The sequence below is a fragment of the Cibotium barometz genome, chromosome 4, assembly GCF_041138505.1.
Source record: "Cibotium barometz isolate CiBa-2024 chromosome 4, ASM4113850v1, whole genome shotgun sequence".
NCBI lineage: Eukaryota > Viridiplantae > Streptophyta > Polypodiopsida > Cyatheales > Cibotiaceae > Cibotium > Cibotium barometz.
The window spans coordinates 39598281-39612070 of record NC_141049.1 but is presented as its reverse complement, the minus strand read 5'-3'; the positions used below and the strand labels follow the sequence as shown (position 1 = coordinate 39612070).

Sequence of the window (13790 nt, the reverse complement as noted above, 5' to 3'; positions counted from 1 at the left end):
CCTCTGAAGTTTGGGTTGTACCAGCAGTTAGTTGTCAAATGACCATCCTTGTCACAAATATCACAATGAGCCTTCTTGCTACCTGACTCCTGCTTGACCCCCATTTCCTTCAACTTCTTCTCCACCATCTTCTGAACTACACTCCCCTTGGACTTTTCTTTACCCTTCTTCTTATGCTTCCTCTTCTTATCTCCTTTATCTGAACCAGAATCTGAGTTTGAATCGGAATCGGAATCTGAACTGCTACTTGCTTCTGGATCGGAATCCGAATCTGTATCTGAATCAGAACCATCATCACTGCTGTCATCCAAATATTTCTTCTTCTTCTTCCCCTTCTTTCACTTCCTTTTCACCCTAGAACTCTTCTTTGAGGAACTCGGATTTATTACTCCAAACCTCTTCTCTGCTCTTGTTGCAGTATCCACCAAAGCATCAAAACCAACTCCGACATCTACTCCTGCTACTGCATTCCGCAATTCTTTCCTCAACCCCTGCATGTAATATCCAGCCAACATTTCATTTGTAGGCCTCTATGCATTTCTAAGTCTCTTCAAATACTGATTAAACTTCTGAGTGTAATCCTCCACAAACATTTTCCTCTGCTTAATCTCTTTGATTTTTGTAAGCACATCATTCGGAGTTTTCTCCTTCCAAAATCTATTCAAAAATGCATTTCTCAAATCTCCATAGTCTGCAAAGCACCCTACATTGAAATTACTCAACCACTGCATGGCTTTTCCCTCAAGCGTCGCTTGGAATTGTCGCATCTTGGCTTGCGCGTCATACACTCCGTCAAATCCTCTGGCCTACCACCTTGTCTCGAATTGAGCTACGTAGCAATCAGAGTCTTGTTTAGACTTCCCGAACTTGACGCGTAAATCTGCTCTAGCTGCTGCTGCCATATTCCTTAGCGTATTTGGGGTTAAATGCCCTGCTGATGATGATGTTGATGCTGTATGTAATGAAGGGCGTATTGGTACACCTCTTTGAATATCCAAAGGGTCAAACTGCAATTGTCTTCTCACCAAGAATGCCTGCTGCAACACCACTCCTCCAACAAAAGTCGGATCCAATTGCCTAACTTCTCCAGGTTCATTGAAAAGTCCTCCATAATTTTCTATATCCTCCAATTCCTCTGCACCCAGGTCTGACTCATCCTCCGAATTGTCACTTTGCATCCCACTATCTTCACCACCGTCATGCCCTTCTGCACTCTGGTCATTCTCTTGCTGCTGCACACCTCGCTACCTCGCTGCCAATCTTGTGAAATACGGATGAACAGGCTGCTGTGAATTCTCCAGAACGAACAATCATTCAATATCTGACTTCCAAAAACCATAACTGTCAGTGTAACTACCACCAAAACCACTGCTCGGCATCATTTCTAGCACTCGTCCTTCTCAAAGAAGAGAGCAAACTCGACCATGAACACCCTTCATAAGCACCGTGATCGCCAGTGTACAATGGTTTACACAGCCAAGCAGCAGTTACACAGTTTGACATTTCAAATGACACTCTATCTGACAATTGAGATAATAAAAATTTACACAGAACTTCATTCACACATCACAGACATTTCTCTGTTCACCTCACTGCATATCTACTGCACTCAAGTATGAATTACACAGAAGATCTGAAACACAGAATAAGACAAACAGATTGACAAACTGCATCTGCTATTCTGGAATCCGCCCATAGCTACATGTATCCGCCAAAAAACACACATGATTACATAACTGAACATCTGTTGTGCTATGAATAGCTACGACCTTCTACTTCCAAGATTCCAAAAGTCATCAAAATAGACAAACGTCAAAGATAGACTAAAGACCATACATATGATAAAAGTAATTCCTCCTAAGGTCTAGCCTAAACAGGCACCATCTTCCCCTCTTATTGCAGCCATTGTCAGAGCATGGAGAAGCATGAGATATTTTTTGCGACAAAGGCTTCCTAGGTCTTTGGACGAGGCTGACCGACAACCTATTATGTGGAACGAGTTCATTAGGGATGAGGCTGGTCGGCTACTTGGTGCATCTCGTTATATGCAATGGTCAGGATGGGAGAGATGCGCATACACTGTTCTTGCTTGGAAGACCTTTAAGAGTCTTCCGGAGGATCGGAGAGTTGCATCCACTCAGCATCTTAGGGGCTCTCGCATTCGTATTGATCAGATTGATGCAGCTATTCCGCATGAGTGGCTTTCTGGGACCTTTCACGGAGACTATCATCCGAGTTGGCGGGGAGTTTTTTCGAGGATAGGCATACCTCTGCAGGTCATTGCTCTGCCAGGCCAGGAGGATACAGATTTCCTCATGTATTCTATCATGCCTGGTGGGAGATTGAGGAGATGTAGTATGGAGGAGATCATACCAAACACTAGGCTTATTCCAGTGAGGATTGTTGGTCGCTCGGGGAAGCACTGGTTCATTGACTCTTCTCCTCAGATAGTGACTCATGGCTCTTGGTGTTTGTGGCTATATGGTGGTAGTCCTATCAGATATCTTCAGTGGGATCCTGGAGAGTGGGAGTGGATTGATGCCTTCGATCCTTTGAAAAGCCTTCCTTTTTTCAATTTCACTGTTCGGAATGCCAGGCTTCTCCTCACTCGACAGATGCATAGGATCCCTACGCTCAGGCCTCATTGGGAGAGCTATGATATTTCTCCAGTGATACAGCGCACATATTGGCATAGACTTTGGCACTCATACAGAAGGAGCCAGATCTCTCATTTCTTTTGGTTATTCTTACATGGTGGTCTCCCCACCAATCAATGGAGATCAGTTTACGGTGTAGCACCTTCCTGTCCTAGATGTGCAGCAGATTCTGAGTCCGTACAACATTGTCTATGGGGACGCAGCATTGCACAGCAGATTTGGGGTCCTGTAGCCCAACTTACGGGCAAATTGAGTGGCCGAGGCATGCATGTGACTTGGGGGGCAGTTGCTTGGCTCTCCCAATCCGGTCCGCAACTTTATGAGGGCAGTGGTACAGATTCTGTTTTTTTCATTCGTAGAGGTGTTGCCTAGCATGGTTTATTGCAGGATGTTCCTCACTCTGATTATACACCCCCTAGACAGAGGATTGACACCAGTTGGGAGATTATTGCCAGTATTACGGCATGGCAGATCTGGAGAGCTAGATGCACGGAGGCTATTGAGGGTGTCCAGATTTTTGGGTCTCAGTGCATTAGTACTATATGGGGTGATATCATCCACACTCTTATGGCTACTTTGGCTCGCATTCAAGGGCCCTCTCGTTCTGCGCAGGCGAAGCGTGTGATATTTATGCGGGAATGGGACCATGGCATCTTCTTTTCCTCTAGTACCACAAGTCTTACATGGCAACATGATGCTCCTCAGTGGTTGAAATCACCTTACATATTGGGGTGATTCTATTCTCTTCCGGCTTATAGCTGTGATTGTTGTATGTTTTTCTCATACTTAATAGAAGTCTCTTTCTGAAAAAACAAAGGTCTGCCATTTAATTACATACAAAACCAAATGTCCTTTTACGGTTCAACTAGTGACACACTGTAATGGCATGATCTTGTACCTGGAAAAACAGGATTTCTTGGACAGCACGGGTGTTGGGATCACCTTCAGGCCACATTGGTATGACTACATAAACAGCAAAGGGTTGTCGGGCCTTGATCTTGCTTATAATCTTCAAAGCCAGTTCAATAGGAACAAGATGATTTGCACCTGCTCAAGTAGCATTAGACACTTTCAGTAGTTTGCCTAGCTCTATTTCATCCTAGCAGAGAGCTTTTCAACAAGATGATTTACACCTGCTCGAGTAGCATTAGACTGTCCAGTAATTTACCCAGCTTAATTGCATCCTAGCAGAAAGCTTGCAATTCTTACAAACAATCTCAATCACAATCAAAATAGTTTGTTCATACTTTACTTGATACAACAAACAAAGATATCAAATCCTTACAATAAAAAGAAAAAAAAAATCAAAACAATTATGACCATTTCTAACACACTCCTGACATTCTTCTGAAAAAATCTGTGAAGCTTGCTGCGTTACCATGTTTACAAAAACATAAATTAATCCCATGGGTCTAAGGCAAGCCCTCAATTTTTTTGAATAGGGGTTGCCAGCGTACTCTTACTTTGTTCTCCTATAAATTTCAGTTCTACCCTACTCACAAGTCTCTTTTTACTCTCCCATTTTCCTCATGCTCTCTAGTTTTTGTTTTCTTTTGTACCATGAAGAGATTAGATGGACATTATTGTATCACTCTTGGTCTCATAGACCCACTGGGTCTTTTGAAGACGTTTAATTTAACTTTCTTTCTCTTTCTATCTTCCCTACTCTTTTTCTGTCAGAGTCATGGGTTGGCAGGGGAGTAATCTCAACCATCGAATCAGCCTGCAAGAATTCCCAAAATTGACATCTCCTACACTCTTTTTTTTGTAATGATTATTTCGATTACTAGTGGGAAACCTCAGAATGAGGAAAACCCACAAAAAGCATCATATACAAGAAATGCCAGAGTTCATAGTGAACAGGGGCATGATCAAAATATATCCGTGAAAAGGCTATACAATGATGGGTCAATCTCATGTAGAGAGAGACAATCATAAAGGGATTGATGTAAAGATTCTTTGAAATAGTGAAAGCCTTGAATGGGCCGCTCACCAAAAACAGCCCGATTCCTGGAGTACCAAATCGTCCACATGGCCCAGTAACGAAGCCAATCAAAAAAAGCCCTATACTGTCTGAGAGCAGGAGAAAAAATACCAAACAACCAAAAATGTTTCCCAAAAGAAGCAGAAGGGAAACGAGCTCGAAGAAGAGCCGTTATATGATCCAGCAAAAGTTTAGTTGCATTACAATTCCACATCAGATGGAGAATTGTTTCATCATGCGCTCCACAAACACAACAATCTGAAGATGTCACATGGTGCCTTGCCAGGAAAGAGCCAATGCTTTTAAACATATTTGGACCCGATTGGATAGATGGTATTTACTCCATGCGGATCAATTTGATGATTATATCTGTAAAATGTGGATAGATCGGACACTTTGTCTTTCAGATCATGCCCCCTTATGGCTTGGACTATATTTTGATATGCCATGTGATGAATTTTTGGCTTCCCGGGCTCGACTGCTCATCTTAAATCATAGCTATTTGCAACATGATCATTTTAAAGAAATGGTTCTCCATGCTTTGGTACCACTTTACCATCAGATTTATGAGGACATTGATATTGCGTGGTTCCATTTTGTTCATCGCATGCAAGCTGTGATTATTGACTATGGGCGGTCTTATATGCATGATATTCGTGAAGCAGTCTTGCAGGCAAAACAAACATGTGAATGCCTCACTGCTACTGCTCAACAAAGGCTTCTCCTACAGTGTGAGCAAGATAATTTATTGCAGGCAAAGAATGTTATTATGCTAAACGAGCAGCGTAAATTACAAAAATGGATGGTTCGCTCTCGTCAAAGGGCATTGCTGGATAAAGGTTGCTCTTCTAAACAATTTTTCAAAAGTTTGCATCAGTCCAGGGAGAAAGAGAATATTCGCAGAGTTAAAAAGTCAGATGGCCAATGGTCTGATTCTATGCAAGAGTTGGCTGACTTGGCTAAATGCTATTTCTCGACATCTCCTACACTCACCCATCACCACCATCATTAACATTCTGTGACTGCTGACCTGCCATGATCCCCTGTGCTCACCTCTCAACCCGTGTCTGTCAAAATGTGCACTGTTATCTTGCCAAGCTCAGTCATGAACGAGGACTGTGATGGTTGGAAATGGGAGTGGGTCAACTTTTCCCCCAAAAAATGGGTTGCCACACTTTCTGCACTTTCTTGAAAGGCAAAATTTCCCCACGCCCATTCTCTACACCATCCCCTTTTTTTTCATCTGTTCTTGCTACAGGTGGTACCAGAACTACACTTCCTAGACTATTTTCTGGTGCCATTCCTCTTCCTTCAAAACCATGTAGCTTCTAGTTAAAAAGAGAATGGTTATCCGAAAGAAACTATAATTCCAGCATCTTTAGCCAGAATTCATTGTCATGAACGCTCATATGGCAATGGAAGGTCGCTGGAAGATCCCTGGAGTTTGTAAAGATCCGAAATCTGATCACAATTTTGTCTCCACTAAATGCCGATTCTGAATATTAATTTCTTACTCGTATCCAAATTTTTGACCTTAAATCTCAACTCTTTAATTTTTTTTGGACCTCAAAGTGCCCTCTAGAATTTCAATCTGGCTTCAGGTTTCAATCCCTCTTAATATGCTCATTCAAAATGTGTACTTGATGACAAGAAATCATATGGCTTTCACCTGCCAACTCTCTGGAGGGGACTATACCGAGATTTGGACTCTCGCCTGCCTGGATTCGGGGAGTTGCAGCCCTACACGGGAACCCAGAGCCAGGTTCTTCTCCAGGGCGGGGAGGAGAGCGCTTTGCCATTTCCCGCTCAGTGTGCCAGGGCTGCTCACTTGCTCCATTCCTCATCTTTTTCGTGCCTAAGGAAACAAGCTCCTTTCTTTGAGAGCAGGATACAGGCCTCCAGGGGTTGCGCTTGCCATTCGCACTATGGAGGAGTTGCTGGATGCAAAGTTTGCAAATGACACCGCTGCCTACCTGGGGTCGGTAGGAAACTCTGTGGCTTTGCAGCAGCGGTTGAGTAGTTCTGCCTGGCTTCAGGAGCAGGGATCAACTGGCACAAGTCGTGTGGCTTCTAGGTTAGTAGCACTACCAGCCCAACTTGGCAACCTCAGATGGATCCCTCACGGCACAGCTGTGCGGATTGGCTTCTCTCGCAAAGATCCCCCGAACATCCCATGGATGGCCTCTTCCACCTGCACCAGAGTTCTCATGGTGGTTTTTGGTTATTCACATGGCCACCTCATCAGCATTCATGAGGTCGGACCCGGGCATCCTCCTAACAGCATCCCAGTGTCCCATGATGCCCTCCCCTCCTCAGCGGGTCCGCTTTGTGGGCCGCAAGGGGAGGAAGTGGGGCACAGATCCCCCCCCCCCCCCCCCCCCCCCCCCCTTTGAGGTCAAAGGCATCGCATCCTAGCACTTATGGCTTTGGGAAAATAGCGCATTGGCTCATGTACAGTGGGATCCCGGGGAGAGTGGCAGTGGGGAGACCCATCGATTCAGGATCCCAAGGCGGCCACTCCATTCTTTGATTACTCTTCCCGGCTTGGCCGTCAGATTCTCCTCCAGACCACAGATGGCACCCCGGCAGCGCAACAGCACTGGGATGCCCAGGGAGTCCCGGCTACTTTCATTGAGGATTTTTGGCAGACTCTGACTCTGGAGCAGCTTCTGTCCCCAGAAGATCTCCTTCTTTCTCTAGTGCTTAGCCCATCAGAGCTTAGTTGTGAACACATGGCTGGTGATCATTGGCAGACCAGCAAGCTCTTGCCGCCACTACAAGGCAGCCCTATGGAGAACCACAGACATTGCCTGTGGGATTTCCCCCAGGCACACACAGTAGGTATGGCAGTACATCCTCCGCCTATTTACCTTCAATTCAAGCACCGCCCACACCGTCACAAGGGGGGTTGTAGTTTGGGTTTACAGAGGCAGGCAAGGCCCTACTTTATGAGGATGATGGACGAGGCGTTCCATTGAGTCTCACCAACATGTGCATCTTTGTGACGACTATAGCGGCAGTTCCGAAACAGCCCTCAACTCCACATTCGCACACTAGCTTGCGATGGGAGATTACCACTAGCATTGCAGCTTGGCACATTTGGCGAGCCCGGTGAAGCAAGGCCATCGATGCAAGTTGAGGTCATCCATTCCATCTGAGTGGACCTTGTACAGATCCTTCGAAGCCGTTTTGAGTGCTTGACCGGTGATTTGGAGCGCATGCAGCAGCAACATGAAGCTTTCTTCCATGCCTGGACCCCCAGACCCTTCCTATCAAGGGAATACAGAGGAGTTTCTTGGCACTACAGGCCCTGAGTGCAGCTTTTTCCTTGGCCTCCAGACGTAGCCTCCCTCCGATAGAGCAGCCAGCCGAGGAGGGAGCCCCCCTTTCTTATCTCATATGTATATTTGGACTGCTCTTTAGCGGTGTTGTATTCAGCCAAACAGCTGGTTTTTTCTTTATAACTAATAGAAGGATCTTTCTTTCTTTCTTTGGAGAAAAAAAAAGGGCCACCTGTGCAAGCTCTAGATTGGACTCATGCTAAGCGTTTGGCTTCCCAGCATGATTGCCTTCTTGAACTGGTTTCTGAGTATTCATCCTTCCTATTGATAATCTCACTGCTTTAAAACACCTCTTGTACAATGGCCACCACCATGTCTTGGCTGCATATCAGCCTGCTTCCCGCATTCTTTTTCATAATGATCCATCTTACCACAGTTCTTGCACTTGCCCTTTTTGTAGCTACCTTCTTGGTTTGTGTGAGCATTTGATGAAGAATTTCAGGGAGGAGAAACTACAACTACCACCATTACCGCTTCCAATTGAAGAGAGGATCTAAGTGAGCAACTCAACTTTGAGGCAATAAAAGTGAGAGGTTGAATGAATAAAATGAACAAAAGTACAAACTTATAAGGGTGTAAACCCTAACCCTAAAAAGTGATCACCTAGCACTAATAACATGGCACTTCAAATACCCTAGACCTCTAGAGCACCGTTGGTTGAGGTGCTTTACTAAATTCAAAATCTTAATATGACGCCTACATCTCTTCCTACCACCCTAAATGTATTGGTTACACGTTATCTTGGTCGTTGTTACGTACTTGCTAACCACATCACTAGCAAGCCTAATCTTGGGTTAGTGGACCTTGAGGATTGGTGTAGCATGCTAGAATAACATGGACTAAGGGTTTAATAGAGGATCCCATAAGTTATAAGCTATTATTAAGTTGACGGCTACTTATAAGTGGACTTATGGCTATTAAGTGGGGTGAGCCTATTCAGATTGTATTGTTACTCTTGAGCTCTCTTGAGAGTGTTGTGGGAGGCCAAAAACCCTAGGACTTGGCTTGGGACTCAATCCACGGTGGAATCTTAGCCTATGGCCTCGGGGGTGGTCTACAGACCCAGACCTACGGTTGGGAGGTGAGCTAGCCTGCACCTCTTCTGTTTGGTACTTCTCTTGTTTATATTACGTACTTGCTAACCACATGGTTAGAGAGCCTAATCTTGGGTTAGGGGCATGGTCACCATGAAACTCATTTCGGTGGCTTTGAAACTCGTTTCACGTTTCAGTGTTGAAACGTTTCATGTGCACATTTAAACCATATCGTTTCATGTGGGGAAAAAGGAGGTGATTTTGTGTGCTTTTTAGCTTTTATAATTCTTTCTTTCCTTCTTTTTCCTATTTGTTCTTTTCTCTTCTGTTTTGTATGTCTTCTTTGTTTACTGATGATAATATGCTAATATCATCTTATAACTATTGGCCAATATCTTCACATTTTATGTATATGATCGTTTCGGTCCAACGTTTCATTGTCCACCTACCTGGTGTTGAAACATTTTGTTCCAAAATAAATCGTTTCAGCATCGTTTCGTTTTGAGAGTGAAACGTTTCACAGTGACCTTGGTTAGGGGACCTTCCAGACTGGTACAACATGCTATGATTACTTGGGTTAAGGTTTATAAGTTATAGCTATTTATGAGTCAACAATTATTTATAGGTTGACTGAGGCTATATAAGTGGGGTGAGCCTATTGTGTGGACTACCGTATTGTTTTGTATCCTACTAGGATGGTCTATGGATTTAGACCTACCATTGTGAGATGAGCTAGCCTACCCCCTTCTATTTGGTACTAATCTTGTTGCTTGTGTTAGAGATCTTGGGGGGATCTTACAATCATAGGCCATAGTAACCTAGAACAGACAACACGACCACTTAAGAATTATTCCAACAAAAGGGGGCCAAAGACCACACGTCACAAACTCTATTCCCAAATATACTAATGTCAATTTTGTCGCTGTGATTGTTGTTCTAACTAGGCCTTCTTGATCTCTAAATCCAAGCAAAGCATAGCAATCATTGAAATGCAAGGCACCATCTGAGCACTCTTAAACATCTTAAGGACAAGCTTGTTCAATTGGCTCTTGAGTCTTACATAGAGCGTGAAAATCTTGTCATTATCACATCGAATTGTCTTCCTTCCACCTATTCAATTTTTCATTGTGCAAGAAAGAAGATTTCAATGAGTTAACTACTTTGAATGAGAAGAAAGAGCTTTACTACACTAGGTTCAACACAGCTACATCAATCCCCATGAGTTGGCAGCAGGGTAAAATATCAAGATGTGGCAACAAAGGTATGGCAATCCCAACTAATGGTATTCACCACCTTCAAAGAGATGGCTTACTCATTGAAACATACTATGGACACACCCACCTACAAGTTCTTTGCAAGAGAGCATTGACCAAGGAGGGCAGCTTATTTAGAAATCTCCACAAAATTGAGAATCACATTTATGTGGTACCCTTAATCAAGGCTTTGCAACACTTGAATCTTCGCAGTTTTTGAATTATGCGCTAAAAAAAACTTAGAAAAATATAACAATCAACCAATGAATTGTGGACAGACCGGCATTTTTATAGCTTGGCCACGCAAAGGATGAGCCAAGAAAGTACTGATTTTCAATGTAGATAAAATGTTGAGCAGAGCGTATGGCCTTGATGTAGGCTGTATGGATGCTCATATCTACAGCAATGTTTTTACGACCAACAAGGTTCTGAAAATATCAAAAGCTTAAATTATTTTTGATGCAGAAAATAAATCAATAATTGAATCAGCCAGCTCCAAGGAAAAGTACTGTCATATTAAAAAAATTTGTGAAAATCTTGCACCTGTGCCTCTGCCTCTGTGGCATTTTTTGGGAAACCTTTTACGGAGCCTGAATCAATTGATCTAAAAACCTGCATTTAACAACCTTCTCAAATCTCTCTCTCTCTCTCTCTCTCTCTCTCTCATTTTCTAGGTGCCAGTAGTATCATCTTTATTTTTCATTTTCTGGGTTTTTTTATCCAGACATTGTATCAGATCCACCATGATGTAACTTTTGGTCTCATAGGTCATTATGGCCTTTTGAAGACGTTAATATAACATTTCATTTCTGTGTGTGTGTGTGTGTGTGTGTGTGTGTGTGTGTGTGTGTGTTCTGGCTATGGCGTGACCTTCAGCCCCACTACTGTTCATGCTTCGCGCAGGTAACTCCTCTTCGCCACCCTGTGCAGTCCCACCATAACTCTCTTCGCCGCCCCTGTTCTGGCTGCTTGTGCGCTGCGTGCACCTGGCTTCCTCCGGCCACCTTTTCCATGTGCTGCATGCACCTAGCTCCCTCCGGTGGCCGGCCACCCTTTCCCACCATCTTCTCTCTTTGCCACCCTGTGCAGTCCCGCCATAACTCTCTTCGCCGCCCCTATTCTGGCTACAGTGTGACCTTCAGCCACCTTCGCCACCCCTGGACCCTATTCTGACTGCTCGTGCACTGCGCGCCCTGTTCTGCCCTTTTCACACCCATGCGCTGCGCGCACTTGGCTCCCTCTGGCCACCCTTTCCCACCCACCCATGCCACCTGGCTCCCTCCGGCCACCGTTTCCTGCCATCTTCTCCCTCTTCGCCACCCTGTCCAGTCCCACCATAACTCTCTTCGCCGCCCCTGTTCTGGCTATGGCATGACCTTCAGCCACCTTCGCCGCCCCTGGACCCTGTTCTGGCTGCTCGTACGCTGCGCGCCCTGTTCTTCCCTTTTCGCACCCATGCGCTGCGCGCACCTGCCTCCCGGCATCTTCTCTCTCTTCACCACCCTGTGCTGGAACTACAGGCATACAGGGAAGAACTATTGGCTCTCAAGGAGACTAAGGAGAAGAAGGAAAGAGAAATGGTCTATTCCCGAGGCTTTCTCCGTGGAGATTGCACACAACTTAAGGATGCAAATGCCAAAGTCCAGTCGGCATTGGAGGAGCTCCGAGGGGAGGTGGATACCCTCCGAAAAGAACTTAATGATTGCAAAAATGGAATTCGGGAGGAAGGAGAGTTCACACCTCTCTTGCAAGAAGTGGAACAAGAGGTTGAGAAAGGGTGGACTGAAGTGACTAAAAAGCACCTGCCACTAACCCACCCCTACACCTACCATCATCCCTGATACTTTGGAGGAAGAGAAGAAACGACGAATGCAGGCGCTCAACATAATCTTCAAAAATTTCCCACATACATGTGACCATTTACATTACATACATCAAGTGACACCAATTCCATCATTTCAAGGTGTCTCTTTATCTCCTGAAAACCTGCTTTTAAATTCCAACAACTCACAAACAAAAGATGACATATGGCATATCTATAACATGCTCATGTGATTCTAAGAAACTCCATGACTTGCATTTCAAAAATCCATTCGAGTAGAAAGCAAAATCCAATTTCCAAAACGGGTGTCTGGCATGAAGGAAGGGGCCTCAGCAAAAGATGATGCTATAAACTTGTGCCACAAGCTAGGAGTGGAGGGACCCCCTCCCTTCACAGATGTTTGGAGAGCAGGGAAGGATACTACTCAAGAGCGTCTTTTGCTCTTAAGGTTCCCAAATTCAGCTAGCAGACAGTTTGTCCTTGAAAGGCGCATAGTCTTGAAAGGAGAGAAGATCTATCTAGACAATGATCTCACTCCCACATAGGTAGCTCATCAGAGGGTGAGCATGGTCCAGGTACACGAGCCCCACAAGGCGGGTACATGGGCTGTCTACAGAGACCGCCGTGTCATCATTACCGAGAGGCGTCCCAAATAGGGACGCGGAGCCTGTGGAACCCAATGCCTGCAGTTAGCAGTTTGGAACTGCAATGGTGCACTTTGGTCCGACCCGGGAGGGGGGGGGGGGTGACAGGCAGAGATATTATCTTCTACACAGAGACACATCAGAGTCCTGAAAGGGGCTTCCCACACGTCGCTGGATACCAGTGGGAGTCAGCATACAGAGGAAACCTGCACTTCACAAGGGGTATGAGGATCCAGAGGAGTGGCCGTATTGTTCAGGATACACTTACAGCAGACGATCCAGGTGGTCCGGAGAGATGAGGAGGTGAGATACATGTGGCTGAGACTGCAGATTAGCGTAGACAGGATTATCTACATCGCGATCTATTACTTTGCCCCGGAGACATCACGCTATGCACACCAGGGGGAGTCACCATACCTACCACTCCATGAGGATATCACGGAGTTTTCCAGTTTGGGTGAAGTTTTCCTACTTGGAGACTTCAACGCCAGAACTGGCAGTTGCCAGACCCCACTCTTTGACTTGGATGATCCCATCATTCTTCAGGAGCTGGTATGACAATGAGTGCCAGACCACACGTTCTCCCCTTGAGCGGGAGAGAGTGAGCAGACAGATCACAAAGCGCAAAGCTCAGTGTATCTTCCACTCTCTTACTCGTCGCAAGAAGCGGCAATATATAAGACAGCACGAGGATGACTTACTGGTATTCCTATGCCCATGCCGTATACCATATACCTAACCAGCCCCCGTTTCCCTCACCACCAGAACCCCGACCCACCACATCCACCCAAGCTGAGTAATGGGCGGGCGCGTGACCATGAGGGGTTGCTTGCTGAGCATCTATCGCACATTTGTGACACACTCGTGCCCCTCCTGGCCCATATGTTCAATCGAGCTCTTTGCGATGGCTTTCATCTTCATGGACCACTAACACCATTTCCCCCATACTCAAAGCCGGAGACACCTGGATCCAGGGAATTACAGGACTCACGATTGGCCATACAGTGGCCAAGCTTTATGGATCAATATTGGAGATGGAGCTCAGTACATTAGCA

The 13790-nt window shown here is 45.2% G+C and overlaps 1 protein-coding gene across 1 annotated transcript in view; it reads right to left on the bottom strand.

The window, feature by feature from the left end:
• The window catches only part of LOC147639249 (phospholipase D gamma 3-like), a 121914-nt gene that overhangs the window by 51056 nt on the left and 57068 nt on the right, over positions 1 to 13790 (bottom strand). Inside the window, exons 5-7 of the mRNA XM_086788923.1 lie at positions 10813 to 10881; positions 10550 to 10697; positions 3556 to 3704 (exon numbers count right to left, since the gene is read on the bottom strand). Of these exons, the coding sequence (XP_086645049.1) occupies positions 3556 to 3704; positions 10550 to 10697; positions 10813 to 10881 (366 nt within the window). The remainder of the gene's footprint in view (positions 1 to 3555; positions 3705 to 10549; positions 10698 to 10812; positions 10882 to 13790) is intronic.